Consider the following 19,096-nt stretch of genomic DNA (forward strand, 5'->3'; position numbering starts at 1 on the left):
TTTGTAGTATCTTGCGGAGACATCGTTGGTGGTATTTCTCCAGCGACTTGAGGTGTCTACTGTTAAGTATCCCATCCTCGTCGCCAATTGTTAAGTATACAAGAACTCCACGAGGCTGAGTACTGTGAGCTAAACTTAGTGTGACCTTAGTCTTCTTTATTACAACTCCAGAGTGCCTAAACAACATGGCAGCCAACCTTTTATACTGGCCCTGCATGTGTGTACAGGTGACCATTAGGGCTCCAATGGTCACGCCCTCTGGTGACAAGTATTACATAGTTACATACATAACATCACTCCTCGACCCCCCACCCCCCCCCCAAAGTCTTTGGTACAAGTTGAGGCAATCTAGAGCCCTTCGCTCCCTGGTTGACCGTCTAAGTGCAAACCCTGGCGTGTGTGAGTTGGTCGGACCATTGCTGCGCTGCACTGCACTGCGGCTGGTCTGACCGGACTGTCAGAAACGGTGGGTTCATCCTCGTGATTGACAGCGCGATCGATTGCTGGTTGGGTGTGTGTTCGTGGATCGTTGCTGGTGATGTTCTCTTCAAGTCATTCCTGGTTGTCAGTAAATCGCAATTTGGTCTGATCTAAATGCTTTCTGCATGTTTGGCCATTTAACAGTTTGATTATAAACACCCTATTCCCTTCCTTGGCCAAAACAGTGCCAGCAACCCACTTGGGATCATGACTGTAATTCAGGACAAACACAGGGTCGTTAACATCAATGTCACGTGAAAGAGCCGCGCGATCATGGTACATGTTCTGCCGGTGTCGCAGGGTTTCCACGTGATCGTTAAGATCCGGGTGGACTAGGGAGAGCTGGTTTTGAGGGCTCTCTTCATTAATAATTCTGCCGGGGTTCGGGGTTTCGTCCGGTAACTGAGCAGAATGCGAGACAAGCGAGTCTGCACGGAGCCGTCCGTCACACATGTCATGCTCTGCTTGATTGTTTGTGTCATGTTTGTAACCTTCACATAACTGTAACCTTTATGTAACAACACTGTACACTGTATACACCTGAGAAATGCACACCTTGACCACAGTGGGTGAACTTGTGGGAGACACTCCTCACCTGGTCATCCAAGTGTATAAAGGGAGGTCCCACGCAGGGTCATCACTTCATGGTCCTGTGAATAAAGGTACAGGTCACAGAGTGACCTTGTCTTCAGTATGTGCCTCGTGTTGATTTGTTGTAGTGTGTAAGGACACAACATTTGGCGACGAGAAACGGGAATCAATGACTCAAGAGAATGGCCACCGGTAGCATGGAGGAACGGTACTGTGTTGGTGAGGACTGGGATGATTTCGTTGAGAGGCTCCAGCAGAGCTTTGTCACGAAGGACTGGCTGGGAGCGGCAGCGGCTGACAAGCGAAGGGCGCATCTACTGACCAGCCGTGGACCTAAGACGTACGCGCTGATGAAAGACCTGCTCGCACCCGAGAAGCCGGCGGACAAGACCTTTGAGGAGCTCAGCAAACTGATCGGTGAGCACCTCAAACCGGCGAGTAGTATACACATGGCCCGACACCGATTCTATACGCACCGACGTCGGGAAGGGCAGAGCATACCAGACTTCGTTGTGGACCTTCGGCGCTTGGCCAGCCTCTGTAAGTTCACAGACGCCTGCAGGGGGGAGATGTTACGGAATTTCTTCATTGAGGACATTGGTGATGCCAGGATTTTTAGGAAGCTAATTGAGACCAAGGACTTGACCTTGGAAGCAACGGCGTTGATGGCTCAAACCTACATGGCGGGGGAGGAGGAAACCAAGATCATATACACGCGCAACTCTGCTCCCAACGTGGCGATGGAGCAGGGAGTTAACATGGTAAACGCGACTCAGAACCCCACAGGCAGGCAAGGGCAATTCGACACCAACCAGGTAGTAACAGACTATAGGGTAGGTCCTCAACAAAGACAATGGCAGGTTGAACGGACATTTGCACCATCACAAGGGACAATACGTCCCGGGATGGGACCATTGACACCCACAAATAGAGTGTCCAAGAGTAATCAAAGAGACAATCAGAGAGGAATGCCTGGTAACAGCTCTTACGTTCACAACAATCTCAGCTCATGCTGGAGGTGCTGGGGCAAACATGCTGCGAAAACCTGTCGGTTTCAACAATTCATCTGCAGAAATTGTAACTTGAGTGGACATTTAGCCAGGATGTACAGGAAGCCGGCAGCGCGGCTGGTTTACGAAGTGGATGAACCACAAGAGGGGTCTGCAAGACAGGGGTATGCCTGGGACACAGCAATGGACGCTGAAGTATCAGCGGGTCCAGGTGGCAAACATCCACCGATGATGATGAGAGTACTGTTAAACGGCATCCCAGTATGCATGGAGCTGGACACAGGAGCCAGCCAGTCACTTATGAGTGTCCAACAATTCGAGAAACTGTGGCCACTCAGAGCTAGCAGACCCAAACTAGAACGCATTGACATGCAACTACGGACGTACACCAAAGAGATCATCTCAGTGCTAGGCAATGCAATGTTGGTGGTCACACATAATGGATCTCAGAACCGGCTGCCACTCTGGATTGTCCCTGGAAATGGTCCCGCGCTTTTGGGGAGGAGCTGGCTAGCCGAGATGAACTGGAAATGGGGGGATGTGCACGCCATTTCATCTGTGGAGCGATGTTCATGCTCACAGGTCCTACAAAAGTTCGAGTCATTATTTCAACCTGGCGTCGGGACTTTCCAAGGCACCAAAGTAAAGATATGCATCACCCCGGACGCCACACCAGTGCACTACAAAGCCAGAGCTGTGCCGTATGTGATGCAGGAGAAAATTGAGAGTGAGTTGGACAGGTTGCTAAGAGAGGGCATAATTTCGCCCCTTGAATTCAGCGACTGGGCAAGCCCCATCGCCCCTGTTCTAAAAACGGAAGGCTCGGTCAGAATCTGTGGCGACTACAAGGCCACCATCAACCGAGTGTCCCTTCAGGACCAACACCCGCTTCCGAGAGCGGAGGATCTTTTTGCCATCCTGGCAGGCGGCAAGCTGTTCACCAAGTTGGACCTCACTTCGGCCTACATGACCCAGGAACTGGCCAAAAAATCCAAGCCACTGACCACCATCACCACGCACAAAGGACTGTTTGTCTACAACAGGTGTCCATTTGGCATTTGGTCAGCAGCCGCTATCTTTCAGAGGAACATGGAAAGCTTGCCCAAATCCATCCCCGGAACAATCGTATTTCAGGATGACATCCTTATCACGGGTCGAGCCACCGAGGAACACCTCCACAACCTGGAGGAGGTGCTACGCCGACTGGACTGGGTAGGCCTGCGACGAAAGAAGTCCCAAGTGTGTGTTTGTGGCCCTAGAGGTCGAGTTTTTGGGCAGGAGGGTTGCTGCAGATGGGATCCGGCCCATCGAATCCAAAACGGAGGCGATCCGTCGTGCGCCCAGGCCCGGCAACACATCAGAGTTGCGTTCATTTCTGGGACTACTGAACTATTTCGGGAACTTTCTACTGAACTTAATTACATTGCTGGAGCCGCTACACGTGCTCCTGCGTAAGTGTTGCGATTGGTTTTGGGGGGACTGTCAGGAACGGGCTTTCAATCGGTCGCGGAACCTGCTTCGTTCTAATAAGTTATTGACACAGTACAACTCCTGTAAGAAATTGGTTTTGACGTGCGATGCATCATCCGATGGGGTTGGTTGCGTGTTGCAGCAGAGTAATGATGAGGGCCAACTCCAACCTGTAGCTTATGCCTCCAGGTCGCTCTCCCAAGCAGAAAGGGGGTATGGGATGGTTGAAAAGGAAGCACTCGCATGTGTCCACGGGGTGAAAAAGATGCACCAGTACCTTTTTGGCAGAAGGTTCGAGTTAGAAACGGACCACAAGCCGTTAACATCCCTGTTGTCCGACAGCAAAGCTGTCAATGCCAATGCATCAGCTCGCATACAGCGATGGGCTCTCACGCTGGCTGCGTATGACTACACCATATGGCTTGGGAGAGCGACCTGGAGGCATAAGCCACAGGTTGGAGTTTGCCCTCATCATTACTCTGCTGCAACACGCACCCAACCCCAGGCACCGAAAATTGCGCTGACGCGCTCAGCACTGCCACCACTGAGGGGGCAGCGGAGCAAAGCATGGAGATGGTCATGGCTGTCGATGCCTTTGACAGCGCAGGCTCCCCCATCACAGTCCACCAGATCAAAAACCTGGACAAACAGAGATCCCCTCCTATCTCTGATTAAGAAATGTGTCCTGACTGGGGATTGAGTGCCCGCACACGGAGCATGCCCTGAAGAGGTTAGACCGTTTCACAGACGGACGGAGGAGCTCTCCATCCAAGCCGACTGCCTACTATGGGACAACCGGGTAGTGATGCCCCAGAGGAGTAGGGAAGCATTCATCAGGGAACTCCACAGCGAGCACCCAGGCATCGTGCTCATGAAGGCCATTGCCCGGTCACATGTATGGTGGCCGAGAATTGATGCAGACCTGGAACACTGTGTTCGCAGGTGCACGACGTGTGCCCATCTGGGCAATGCCCCCAGGCCCTGGCCCACCAAGCCATGGTCACGTATTCACGTAGACTACGCGGGCCCGTTCATGGGAAAAATGTTCCTCATTGTTCTTGATGCATACTTGAAATTGATCGAATGCATCATATTGAACTCGTGCACAGTGGAGAGTCTGTATGCGGTCTTTGCGACCCATGGCCTGCCGGACATCCTAGTTGGCAACAACGGCCCGTGTTTCACTAGCTATGAATTCCGGGATTTCATGTCGGGGTAATGGCATCAAACATGTCAGGACAGCGCCAAGCAAGCCGGCTTCCAATGGCCAGGCGGAACGTGCGGTCCAAATCATAAAGCAAGGCATGCTCCGGATTCAAGGACCCTCCCTTCAATACCGTCTATCGCGCCTCCTGCTGGCCTACAGGTCCCGACCGCACACGCTCACAGGGGTCCCGCCAGTGGAACTACTCATGAAACGTACACTAAAAACTCGGCTGTCCCTCATTCATCCAGTCTTGTCAGACATTGTTGAAGGCAAGCGCCAGCCCCAAAATGAGTGCCACGACCATAACTCAAAGGGGAAATTGATAGAAATCGATGACCCTGTATTTGTTCTTAATCACGCTGTGGGGCCCAAGTGGCTTGAGGGTACTGTAATTGGTAAAGAGGGGAATAGGGTCATAGTGGTCAGACTCAACGCAGGGTCATCACTTCTTGGTCCTGTGAATAAAGGTACAGGTCACAGTATCTCCAGTATGTGCCTCGTGTTGATTTGCTGCTGTTTGGACTGCCCGCTCCGCTTGACCGTTGGGTTAAACGGAGCAGACCTGACATACTTGATGCCATTGCGGGTCATAAACTCGATGAATTCCGAGCTGGTGAAACACAGTCCATTGTCGCTGACAAGGATGTCGGGCAAGTCATGGGTGGCGAACATGGCCCGGACGCTTTCAATAATGGCTGTGGATGTGCTGAATGACATGATTACGCATTCAATCCATTTGGAGTAAGCGTCCACTACTACTACTAAAAACATCTTTCCTAGAAAGGGGCCGGCAAAATCTACGTGGATCCTGGACCACAGTTTGGAGGGCCATGATCACAGACTCAATGGAGCCTCCCTTAGTGCATCGCTCAGTTGTGAGCAAGTGATGCACTGATGCACGCATGACTCCAAGTCTGAGTCAATGCCGGGCCACCAAACATGCGGCCTGGCAATTGCCTTCATCATGACGATGCCTGGGTGGGTATTGGGTGGGTATTGTGTAGGTTGCGTATAAACGTTTCCCTGCCTTTTTTTGGCAAAATCACACGATTACCCCATAAGAGACAATCCGACTGGTTGGACTTGGTGAAAGGGCTTAATTTCATCTTGCATTTCCCTGAGAACTGCCGACCAGTTCCCATTTAGGACACAACTTTTTACTAATAGCACAGGATCCTGGCTGGTCCAGGTTCTGATCTGGCGAGCCATGACGGGTGACCCGTCGCTCTCAAAGGCATCCATGACCAGTAGCAAGTCTGCGGGCTGCGCCATTTCAACCCCAGTGGTGGGTAAGGGTAGCTGGCTGAGAGCATCGGCACAGTTTTCAATGCCTGGTCTGTGGCGGATAACGTAGTCATAAGCGGATAATGTTAGTGCCCATCTTTGGATGCGGAACAAAGCATTGGTGTTTATACCTTTGCTCTCTGAAAACAGCGAAATGAGCGGCTTGTGGTCAGTTTCAAGCTCAAAGCGAAGTCCAAATAGGTATTGGTGCATTTTCTTAACCCCATATACACATGTTAACGCCTTTTTCTCGACCGTACTATAGGCTCTCTCAGCCTTAGACAGACTTCTAGACGTGTATGCAACCGGTTGGAGGTTGCCCGATACATTGGCTTGCTGTAACACACAGCTGACCCCGTACGATGAAGCATCACAAGCTAGCACTAAATGTTTACATGGGTCATCGTGCACAAGTAACTTATTTGAACATAGCAGGTTTCTGGCCTTCTCAAAGGCTGTGTCTTGAGATTTGCCCCAAACCCAGTCATCACCCTTACGTAGCAACAAGTGCAAAGGCTACAACAACATGTTCAACCCGGGTAGAAAGTTACTGAAATAGTTGAGGAGTCCCAGGAACGAATGCAGCTCCGTCACATTCTGTGGTCTGGTTGCATTCTTGATGGCCTCTGTCTTTGAGTCTGTGGGCCTGATGCCATCTGCTGCAATCTTTTTCCCCCAAAATTTGACATCTGGCGCCAGGAAAACACACTTTGAGCGTTTCAGCCTGAGTCCCACTCTGTCTAGGCGACTTAGAACCTCTTCCAGGTTGTGTAGGTGTTCGATGGTGTCACGACTAGTGATCAGGATGTTGTCCTGAAACACAATGGTGCGCGGAACAGATTTCGGCAAACTCTCCATGTTTCTCTGGAAAATGGCTGCAGCCGAGTGAATCCCAAAAGGGCACCTGTGGTATATAAACAGCCCTTTGTGTGTGTTGATGCACGTCAGTCTTTTCAAAGATTCAGCCAGCTCCTGTGTCATGTAGGCGGAGGTTAGGTCCAACTTGGTGAACGATTTCCCCCCTGCTAACGTTGCAAACAGATCATTTGCCTTGGGCAGCGGGTACTGGTCCTGTAGTGAGACTCGGTTAATCGTTACCTTGTAGTCTCTGCAGATTCTGACCGTGCCATCGCTTTTCAACACCGGAACAATTGGACTGGCCCACTCGTTAAACTCGACTGGCGATATGATTCCTTCGCGTTGGAGTCTGTCCAGTTCGATCTCGACTTTCTCCCTCATCATGTACGGAACCGCCCGAGCCTTGTGATAGATGGGCAGTGCATCGGGGCCTTGATGGATCTGTACCTTGGCGCCTGTGAAGTTGCCGATGCCTGGTTCGAATAGTGAGAGAAACTTTCTTAGCATTTGAGCACATGAGGTATCATCCACTGAAGATAGTGCTTTGATGTCGTTCCAATTCCATTTAATCTTTTCTAGCCAACTTCTGCCGAACAGCGTTGGGCCATTGCCTGGAACAATCCACAATGATAGGTCATGCACAGCTCCATCATACGATGCCTTCACTGCCGCACTTCCAATGACTGGTATGAGCTCTTTGGTGTAGGTACACAGCTTTGCATTAATCGGGCTCAGTTTGGGTCTTTGTGCCTGATTGCCCCGCAGTTTCTCGAAAGCCTTCTGGCTCATTATTGACTGACTCGCACTCGTATCCAACTCCATGGATACTGGAACTCCATTTAATTTGACTTTCAGCATTATAGGAGGGCTCTTGGTGGTGAAGGTATGTACCCCATGCACTTCTTCCGCGGGTTGAGTCGCCTGTGCTGTGTGATCCGCGCCGGATCGATCATCCTCTGCCATGTGGTATGTCGCAGCATTTTTACACATTCGCTGGAGGTGCCCCATTGTTGTGCAGCCTTTGCACACGTAGTGCTTGAATCGACATTGATGGGCCCGATGATTACCCCTGTAGTGCCAACACGATACTAATGGATTCACATTCACCCCCGATGGCGGACTCTGAGTCATCACAGGTCTTGCAGCCGCAGACGTATAGCCCTGCCATATGCAGTTCGGCCTGCTAGCAACGTCATTTTATGCACAGTACTTGCCAGTGAGCTTCGATGTTGAGAAGATATCTGTTTGGTGTTATCGTCCGTGGCCATGTGTGCCTGGGCGATCGCGATGGCCCTGCTCAAGTCTAGGGTTTCAGCAGCCAGCAGCTTTCGAAGAATGACCTCGTGGCTGATGCCGAGCACGAAAAAGTCCTGCAGCATTTGCCCCAACGCAGCTCCAAAATCGCAAGGTCCCGCGAGGCATCTCAGATCGGCGACATTATCCGCCACGTCCTGGCCCCCGGAGCGATGGTGCGTGTAAAAACGATACCTGGCCATGAAGATACTCTCCTTCGGCTTGAGGTGGTCCCGAACTAGTGTGCACAACTCTGTATGTTCCTTCTCCGTTGGTTTTGTTGGTGCAAGCAGATTCTTGATGAGGCCGTATATTTTAGGCCCACAGACGGTGAGGAGAACCGCCCTGCGCTTGGCCGCGTTAGTGTCTCCTTCCAGCTTGTTGGCCACAAAGTACTGGTTGAGACGCTCGACGAAGGCTTCCCAATCATCACCCTCTACGAATCTCTCTAATATTCCAACGGCAGCCATGTTTGCGTGAAGGTTCGTATTCTGTTCCTCGTTGCCAATTGTTAAGTATACAAGAACTCCACGAGGCTGAGTACTGAGAGCCAAACTTAGTGTGACCTTAGTCTTCTTTATTACAACTCCAGAGTGCCTAAACGACATGGCAGACAACCTTTTATACTGGCCCTGCATGTGTGTGCAGGTGACCATTAGGACTCCCAACAGTCGCGCCCTCTGGTGGTAAGTATTACATAGTTACATACATAACATCTACTGTACATGGTCCTTGTCTCTTGAGTCATATAGCAGGGCGGGTATTACTGCAGCCCTGTAGACCATGAGCTTGGTGGCAGTTTTGAAGGCATGGTCTTCACTCTTTTCCTCAGGTGGCCGAAGGCTGCACTGGTGCACTGGAGGCGGTGTTGAATCTCGTCATCAATGTCTGCTCTTGTTGATAATAGGCTCCTGAGGTATGGGAAATGGTCCACGTTGTCCAGGGCCGCGCCGTGGATCTTGATGACTGGGGTGCAGTGCTGTGCGGCGAGGACAGGCTGTGGAGGACCTTTGTCTTACGGATGTTTAGTGTTAGACCCATGCTTTCGTATGCCTCAGTAAATACATCGACTGTGTCCTGGAGTTCAGCCTCTGTATGTGCGCAGACGCAGGTGTCGTCTGCATACTGCAGCTCGACGAATGAGGTGGGGTGGTCTTGGATCTGGCCTGGAGACGGTGAAGGTTGAACTGGTTCTGCAGTTTAGTTCCATTCCAGCGGGGAGCTTGTTAACTGTGAGGTGGAGCATGGCAGCGAGGAAGATTGAGGAAGAGGAAGATTTGGTGGAGACTCGCCATTTGTTTTATCAGAACACAATGATTGCAATTTCACCATTCCTCTACTGCAGTGTAACATCCCTTTTTCCAGGTCTTTTCCTCCAATAGCTGAGTAAGGCTGTCTATGCCACCTGAACTGGTACTAAATGTGAAGATAGCTTTGTGCCATGTTTCCCTTACAAACAAAGTTGCTACTACCAAAAGCCCTTTATTGTGAAAACCCTAATAGACCCTCTGTCTGAAACTTGAATCTAGATCACAGAGGGCAGACTGTATACCCACACATTGACACCTATTTCCTGTAATGGAATGTTTTCGGTAAAGAAACTGTAGTGGAAAACAAATTTGTACTTCAGAAACAAAATATCCTCCGTCATGAAAGAGTTAATTGTAAGCTATAAAATTGTCCAAGACCTTCACTAATGTTGTAATAATAATTTATCCAGACAATTACCACATGCTAGAACTTTTTGAGCTCTAATTCAGCTTTATTAATAATGAATAAAATTGCAATTTTCTCAGGTTGCTTTTCGCCTGTGGGAATTATTTCAATGAATATTTCAACACATTATTTTAATCGTGGTTCTGCAACCTCAAGTAAAGCAATATTTTATAGTTCCAAGTTCAGTCTGCAGAGGGACTATAGTCATTAAACTGCATGCTGTTTGGTTTGAGGTCCCATCGCATGATTTACAAGCCTTGTTAAAAAACACTGTAAAAGGAGGCAAGCTGTGCCATTTATAAATGTAATTTGATGCTGTATTTGTTAATGGACCTGCTCTGATTTATGTGGATGGCAGTTTGTGCTGCCTTGTGACTCCGGGTAGTTCAGTTTGTTAATACTTCTTTATTGTCGCAGAAATAAATGCAAATAAGCCATTTTTGTCCAAATTTTATATGAGGATTGAATATATATCAAAATGTGGAAATAGGAAAACAGTACATCAGCTGAGTATTACAAGGATTAACCTGCCAATAACCATTGATGCCTTTTTGCTTTTAAATTTACAACTGGAATTTTCTATTTTCTGCAAAGTGTACTTTATATAAATGGCAGAAATGCTCCATGTATTCTATACTATTTCACTGTTTTGTAGCATTCAGACTTATATTCTTAGAATATGTATAATCGAAAAATGGGTTGTTTTTCAAACAACGGCAAAACCTTTTAACCAATTGAATTTAATAAGTAGGTGTAATACCTGCTGCTTCTTTGAACATACTAGTAATAATTATGAAGATGTGTGCATGTTTTGTCTTTTAACAGCCAGCAGCGTGATTTTTGGCGTCTGGACTACTGGGAAGATGACTTGCGTCGTCGACGCAGATTTATACGTAATGCCTTTGGATCCATTCATCCTGAAGTCCTGCTGAAATCCGCAGAAGACTATGGTTAGTTTTCAATCTTCTTATTCCTGCAGAGGGATTTCTGAGGGGAAATGGAAATCTATGATGACAGATGTATGCTCTTCATAAAATAGGAGAATTGCATTTGTTTAATTATTTAAAATGTAGAATATTTTGCTGAAGGCAAGCCTTTTTGTAGTATATTTTAGTACACTTGTCAGACCATTTAACTACCTCAATAGTCTTATCATTTACTGTATCTTAGCTAAGAATATATTGATAAGCCACTACAAGGAATCTGGAATTTTACATTGGCTATGAGTTGTGCATCCACACAATTAATAGGGGTAGAAATTTGACTTGCATCCATAATGAGCCGTCCTGAGCCAAATTCAGCTTTGGGCTTCGTTTAAATGCTGCCAGCAAGCTAAGAGTGCCTTGCTCCAACTTACTGGTTGGGGAAGGGGGGAAATCAGCTGGCTACTATGCTAAGTCGACTGGCAGGTTGGTTCTGGGATGAGGCAAGGAGGCAATCTCGTGGATGGCTCAAACATGCTGGCAGTGGGCTGGAGTCTATTTTAGTCCCAGGAGTTGCACTTTTGGGCTCAATTTTAGCCAGGAGTTGCTCTGCTTTTTTTGGAGTAACTTGTTTTTTCTGGCGTAACTTAAAAATCGCCATTTTCCCCAATTAATTTGCACCAGCGTAACTGAGTTAGTACAATTTTTTTAGGTTAGTTTTTTTTTTCTCAAATGGGGGCGTTACGAGCCACCTACGCCAGTTCTGCCCATTTAAGCAACTTTGGCCAGCTAATAGTTACTCCATTTCTACTTAGGCCAGCGTATGTGGCCACTTCAGAAAACTCTTGCGGAGAGTTAAAAGAAATCGGCGCAGGTAGGTACATCGGAGGCCATTCAGCCTGGAATAGGGGAGGGAAGCGGAGAGAACGTGCTCCTGAACCAACCAAGCTTTAGGGAACAGCCATCCTTCCTTCGCACAGTTAAAATAAGAAGAAATAAAAAATTAAATTCCTACCTTCATTTTCAAAATGCAATGCAGCTTTCTGCTCTTGGCCTGGGAAGGCAGCGGGTCAGTGCGGGAGGCCACTCGGCCTGGGCTAGGGGCGGGACAATGCATCGGGAGGCCACTCGACCTGGGCTAGGGGCAGGAGCGATGGAACTGGCCGGCTGAAATTCAACGGAGAGGCTGGGGGGTGGGGGATGGAGGGAGGGAGTGACCCACCTGGCAAGCATCGGGGCCCACAGAGAGGAGGCTGAAATTCAACGGAGAGGCTGGGGAGGAAAGGGAGGGAGGGAGCGACCTACTTGGCAAGCATCGGGGCCCATTGCCAACTCCCAGCACTACTGCTAGTGCAGACGTCCCGGCACAGTTTTCTGCACAGAATGCTGGCTCCGCCCCCCGAGTCCACTGGCCATGCTGCGCGGCTGCAGTGAAGAGGCCAGGCAGTGGCCAAAGTTGCAGCATTTTTTTCTGGAGCATCTCAGCACGTAAATAAGTGGCGTCGGTAAGTGCACCGAAAAACAGGTTCGGTCAAATTTGGGCCCATAGTTTCTCCTCAGCCCACAAAACAAAATTCCAAATTTTCTGGATCGTCTTTTGAGTGGCATCTAGTGGCCCCTTTACTTGTTAGGCCACTCAACATTGAATGTATTAGGCAGGGCATGCATGGCACACACTCCAACCATTTTTGCATGAATTTTACAAACGGGGTCCTACAATTGACATAGGACCCCGATTTGCATATTTAGGATGCCTAGCACTTGTTTCCGGTGGGCTCCCTGGTCAACTAAAAGTCACCTGAGTTATTATGGCATACAGCGCATTTCTGGTAAAAATTGACATGACTTGATATTCTGAGGTCTAACATGGATTTTATACTGAAGAATCGGGTGACTGCGAGTTGAATTTCTCCCCATCGTCTTTTTTTATTGGCACATATGAAGCTTTGTTGGTTGTATTGCTCTTCCATATTACAATGGAATTTTATCTTGCCTGGACCAAAAAGAGTTAATTGACATCATCCTAAATATGCTGTAGGAGGTGGATAGAGCTATAGTGCATTCTCAGACACTGAAATCTGTGATTTTGGAATGTGTAGTTGCTCAAGATTGGGTTAATGTTTTTCTATTATAACTTAAATTGGGATAGATAAAAATAAATATTTATAAAGCCTTCAAAATGACAAAGCAAAGCTCTCCAGAGTTATTATATTACTGTCCTCATGCCTCATGGTGATTATAATGAGCTAACTAATTTTTTAGGTTGTCATGCAAGAGGGATTTGGTTCAGTCTGCTCGTGCACATTCTGCCGCCGGTGTTGGAGTATAATTAATAATGAGTTGTAAGCAGCCCTCATCTTGTTCAAAATCTGTAATCTTTTATTAGGAATACACTTTAGCTCTTGTTTGTGAAGCCCTCAGTAATTGGCAATTTGTGAAGACTGAGTTTCCCAGAACCCAATTTATACCATTCACATGGGCACACAATGAATGTTATTACAATGTTGTATAATAACATTTTAACTGGTGCTGCAACTCAACAAGCCCCACTGGTGATCATTTCAACCACACTATAGAATCACGTAAACATTTTGGCTAACATCTATCCTCTGTTGCCCACTCCCAGGATGTTTTCAATCTATGCACTACCAAATCGCTACTGTTCTTTTCCAAATTGAAACCACCAACACACCTTCTTTTCCCAAAGCATCTCAAATTACCTTACTAACTATTCTGGGTTTTAAATATATACTTTTTTTCCGAATCAGAAGTACCCATTCTTCAGTCGATTAATCCTAATCATTTATTTTAGTGAAATACAGGCCCTGATTTTAAAAGGGAGTGTGGGAATGGAGAGCACAAGTCCCAAAACGGACAGTACACTCAGAGTCTGGAGGCGTAGAGGCCCTGTCAATCTTAATGACAGAACCTCATTGAAATAAAAAGGTCCCAACGTCCCGCCCAACACATAACCAGATTCACCACCTGTCCAGTGGATGGGAGTGGTAATTTGGCGGCAGGATGCCACATCTGGGAACCCATAGGAATGGCACCCAGCAGTCAGTGGAAGGAGTCTGAAGGCAGATGGGAGAGGCTAGAGCTGGGGGTAGCACTCTTGTTCCTCTTGGCCCATAGGGAGACCGAACAGAAGTAATTGTTTAAAACTAATTTTGGCCTCTTCTGGCCAGTCGGCACTTCCCGCCGTGGTTCTGTTGCCAGGCTGCAGACAGTGTGTGGCTCTCCCTGATGTGAAGTTAGTATTATGTTGCAGCGCTAATGACATCAATGGGTCACAGCTTTTGAATATTAAGTAGGCCCTCGCCTTTAGCGGGAGCCTCGTCAATGGCATGATTCACCATCATAAAATTTACAGTGGCCAAAAAGGCGGTGGATTGGAGCCAGGAGATAAAATCTTAAATTTTATCCCCTCCCATTTACCATTCACGCTGGTAAAAATAGATTTTTTTTTTTAAATTCAAGATTTAATTTGAACCATTCTAGGTATATAAATAAAATACAAATAATTTGTACACACGTGCTCCTTTTTATAAAAGGGAGAAATGCTATTAAAAAATATAGTGTTTTGGATTTGCAAATTCAGAAGTGAATCTTTTTTTCTTTTAAACTAAATGTTGTTAATCTCCTTTTACTCCCCTTTGTATTGTATTGGGATGCACCCCCAAAATTCTGGTTTAAAAAGGCACGTAGGTTGCTGCACAAATTTTCAGACTTTGCTCTGTAGCCATCTGGTAAGGGTTTACTGGAAGTACAACCCAAGGTGGAACCCTTGCTGATTTTCCCTCCCTCCTATCTACTCAATACTGTGTCTGATGATCTGGCCAAGATCACAATTCACCATCTGTGGGAAAGATTGAATATAAATATCAAACAAAGCTGGGATTCAAACACTCAGCTCTCAATTTATGGTGCAGGACCACTAGTATATTATGCTATTTACCCTATCTATCTGTAAAGAGATTTTATTTTTATATATATATATATATATATATATATTGTGTGAGAATATATGTATATATTCAATTATTTAACTACCTATAGAGCCTATGAGTTGGTCTTCAGATATCCAAGTAATTTCATTCTACAGAACAGTTTCAATTTAGAAATGTGGCCTCAATGTAGCATCACAATTGAGTATAATAATAAAAGAAAAAAAGCTTTGTGTCTCAAGTTTGAATACAATTATGATGAAATTGGATGGAACAGAAGATGGTCTACTGCATGCAACTCATCCAAATAGGAGAAGTATGATCCAGCAACAATCTGCGACTTTGTGCAAAAAGACCTATGGTTATGTTGGTAGGTTGAAACAATTTAGAATCCAGTTTAGTAATTAAAACAAATCTACTGAAAATGTTAAAGAATGCACTTTTCTCGGCAGCACTGACATCAAATCGAAACGTGCAGGCTCAACAGAACAGTTGTACACGAATAGACTGCAGGGGAGAAATTGGGCTCTGTAGCACCTGTTTTTTAGGCAACACCTGGCTTAATGGTGGAAAATGGTGTCTGAGATGCGCGCACGCACTTCCAACGGGAAGTGCGCTGAACGCCATCTTGGTGAAGGGGTTTGCACATGCCCACCTAACAATCGCTGGCAGCATGCAGAGCAGGCAGATTATGACGTCAATCAGCGTGGAACACTGATTTGACGCCTGCGCTGCCATTTTTGAACTCTGGGCTCTAGCCCTGCACTAACTTCAAACAGCTGAACACAGTTAAACATCATGAAGGACCCCTCCACTGGCACTATTTAAAGGGATCATGAACTACTTACAGATTAGTTGCTGGATTATTTCTTCTGGATGTTGGTGCAATTACACTAGTTTTTGCAGCTTTTCTATACTTTTCTAAAGTTTAAATACTCTGTATGGAGTTCTGGCTGGTACTGAAGTAGTTTTTGTTCCTTTAAAAGCTTGTGCTGAAACAAGTTGCTTACAGACAGAATTAGCTTTGTAGGCCTTTCTCTTGGAGTTGAGCATGACTGGGAGAATGAAGAGAGGCCACACAGAGCAGGATGAGCTGCTAGAAGAGGAAGGAGGAGGAGGAGGGCGTAGGGCTCTCAGCAGGAGGCCTATCCACCAAGGGTCTTTAGGGAGCTAGGATGCAATTCTCAACTTCAGCAAGGAACAATGCTTGAGATGTCTTTGTTTCACTAAAGAGGTTGTAACTGAAATTTGCCAACTGCTGCAGCAACAACTGCAACCTCAAGGCAAGGCAAGGAAAGCATTGCCAGTGGCTGTCAAGGTGACATGGCTCTTAACGTTTATGCATCTGGATCCTTCCAGACTTCTGCTGGAGATATAAGCAACATCTTGCAGTTTGCAGTACACTGCTGCATAAGGGAGGTCACTAAGGCTCTCCAGACACAGAGAGACAGCTTCATCTCATTCCTTCTTTACAGTGACAAGCAGATGGAGTGAGCACAAGGGCCTGCACAGATTACAAGCTTCCACGTGATGCAGGATGCCGTTGACTGCATGCGTATTGCCTTGTGTGCGCATCATCTGAACTTGCCCATTTTCATGAATCGAACAGGATTCCACTCCCTCAATATGCAGCTGGTATGCGACCACAGGCAGCACATCTTATAGATGAATGCCTGTTATCCTGACAGTAGTCATGCTTGCTTAATTCTGCAGCAGTTCTCTGTGCCACCTGTATTTGACCCACCACGGCAAGTCAAAGGCTGGCTACTGGGCGACAAGCATTAACCACTCATGGCATGGCTCATGACTCTGGTTTGGAAACCACATACACATATACACAGCAGGCATACACTGAATGCCATGCTGCCACAAAGAACATTGTAGAACACACCATTGGCATCCTCAAGCAACGCTTCCACTGCCTAAGATCATAAGTATAGTGTAGTCTTTTATTGCATGTCTCCAGAGTGCCTCTCCAACCTGGAAAGCCTCCTTAAATACCTCTGCTCCCAAGGGATTATGGGATTCCTTGGAACTCCAAGGAATGAGCCCTCTGGCAGCTGTACAGTGTAAATACGTTTACATATATAACAATAAGAACATAAGAATTATAAATAGGACATACGGCTACTCAAGCCTGCACCGTCATTAAGATCACAGCTGATTTTCGATCGCAACTCCAATTTCCCGCCCGATCCCCATATTACTCGATTCCCTTTGAGTTCAAAAATCTGCCGATCTCAACCTTGAATATACTCAGACACAACCTCATGGGTTAGAAAATTCCAAACATTCACAATTCTGAGTGAAGAAATCTTTCCTCATCTCTGTCCTAAATGGTCGACCCCTTATCCTGAGAGTATGCCCCCTAGTTGTAGTCTCTCTAACCAGGAGAAACAATCTCTCAACATCTGCCCTTAGATAGGGTCATTAACATCAATACATCGCGCCCTCGCATTCCCGTCATGGTAGTCACATTGTGACCAGCGCCTGCTCTCAACAATTTCTTTCATGGTGGGGTGTATGAGGGATAACCTGGTTTTGAGCGTCGTTTTCATTAGCAGCTCTGCGGGTGGAACCCCTGTGAGTGAGTGTGGTCGGGATCTATTGGCCAACAGGAGGCGTGATAAGCGGCTTTGTAGGGAACCCCCTTGGATTCTGAGCATCCCCTGTTTGATTATCTGCACTGCTCATTCCGCCTGGCCATTTGAGGCCGGCTTGAACGGTGCCGTTCTGACATGGTTGATACCATTTCCTGCCATGAAGTCCTGGAACTCTATGCTTGTAAAGCACAGGCCATTGTCGCTGACCAAGACGTCTGGTAGACCATGAGTGGTGAACATTGCCCGTCGACTTTCTACCGTGGCAGAGGAAGTGCTTGAATTGAGAATGTCACACTCGATCCATTTGGAGTAGGCGTCTACTACAACCAAAAACATTTTTCCCATGAAAGGACCTGCGTAGTCCACATGGATGTGTGACCATGGCTTGGCGGGCCAGGACCAGGAGCTAAAGGGGGCTTCCCTGGGTGCATTGCCCAGCTGGGCACACGTGTTGCACCTGGGAACACAAAGTTCCAGGTCTGCATCTATCCCTGGCCACCAAACATGTGACCTGGCAATTACCTTCATCATGACGATGCCCGGGTGCTCATTGTGGAGTTCTCGGATGAACGCCTCTCTGCCCATCTGGGGCATGACTACTCGATTTCCCATAGTAGGCAATCGGCCTGAATCGAGAGTTCATCCTTGCGCCTGTGAAATGGTTTAAATTCCTTAGGGCATGCCCCGTACGTGGCTGCCCAGTCCACATTCAGGACACATTTCTTAACTAAAGACAGTAGCGGGTCTCTATTAGTCAAGACTTTGATCTGACGGGCTGTCATGGGTGAGCCTTCGCTTTTGAAAGCTTCAACAGCCATGACCATCTCAGCAGCATGCTCGGTTGGTGGCTAGTGGGAGCCTGCTGAGTGCATCGGCGCAGTTTTCAGTGCCCGGTCTGTGCTGAATTGTATAGTCTCAGGCGGCTAACGTGAGTGCCCACCTCTGTATGCGGGCCTACGCATTTGCATTTATGGCCGTGTCGGCCAAAAGGATCGTTCGGGGTTTGTGATCTGTCTCCAGCTCAAACTTCCTGCCAAACAGGTACTGGTGCATTTTTTTTACTGCATATACACATGCAAGCGCTTCATTTTCTAACATCCCATAGCCCCTTTCTGCCTGGGACAGACTTCTGGAGGCATAAGCTACTGGCTGTAACTGACCCTTGGCATTAACATGCTACAACACACATCCGACCCCATAGAACGATGCATCACATGTTAAAACAAATTTCTTACATGGGTCATATAGCGTTAACAAATTGTTGGAGCATAACGTGCTCTATCAAAAACCCTTTCCTGGTTGTCCCCCCAGACCCATCATGACCTTTGCATAGGAGCACATGTAATAGCTCTAACCGTGCTCAATTTGGGAAGAAAGTTACCAAAATAGTTCAGGAGCCCCAGGAACGAACGCAGCTCCGTCGTGTTACGGGGTCTGGGTGCTCTCTGGATCGCTTCCATTTTGGACGCAGTAGGTCTGATCCCGTCTACTGCTACCCTCCTCCCCAAGAATTCTACCTCTGTAGCTAGGAAGACGCACTTCGCTTTTTTCAGTCGCAGACCTACCCGGTCCAGTCTGCGTAGCACCTCTTCCAGGTTCGCTACCCGTGATGAGGATGTCGTCTTGAAAAACCACCATCCTTGGAATCAACTTGAGACTTTCCATGTTTCGTTGAAAGATTGCGGCGGCTGAGCGAATCCCGAATGGCCATCTG

General features: G+C 47.4%; 1 protein-coding gene across 1 annotated transcript in view; it reads left to right on the forward strand.

Moving 5' to 3' along the window:
* The window catches only part of nbeaa (neurobeachin a), a 1,211,357-nt gene that overhangs the window by 794,325 nt on the left and 397,936 nt on the right, over window positions 1-19,096 (forward strand). Inside the window, exon 38 of the mRNA XM_070892347.1 lies at window positions 10,735-10,859. Coding sequence (XP_070748448.1) covers window positions 10,735-10,859 — 125 coding nt within the window. The remainder of the gene's footprint in view (window positions 1-10,734; window positions 10,860-19,096) is intronic.

This window comes from Pristiophorus japonicus, chromosome 10 (assembly GCF_044704955.1).
Source record: "Pristiophorus japonicus isolate sPriJap1 chromosome 10, sPriJap1.hap1, whole genome shotgun sequence".
In the NCBI taxonomy this organism is placed as follows: Eukaryota; Metazoa; Chordata; class Chondrichthyes; family Pristiophoridae; genus Pristiophorus; species Pristiophorus japonicus.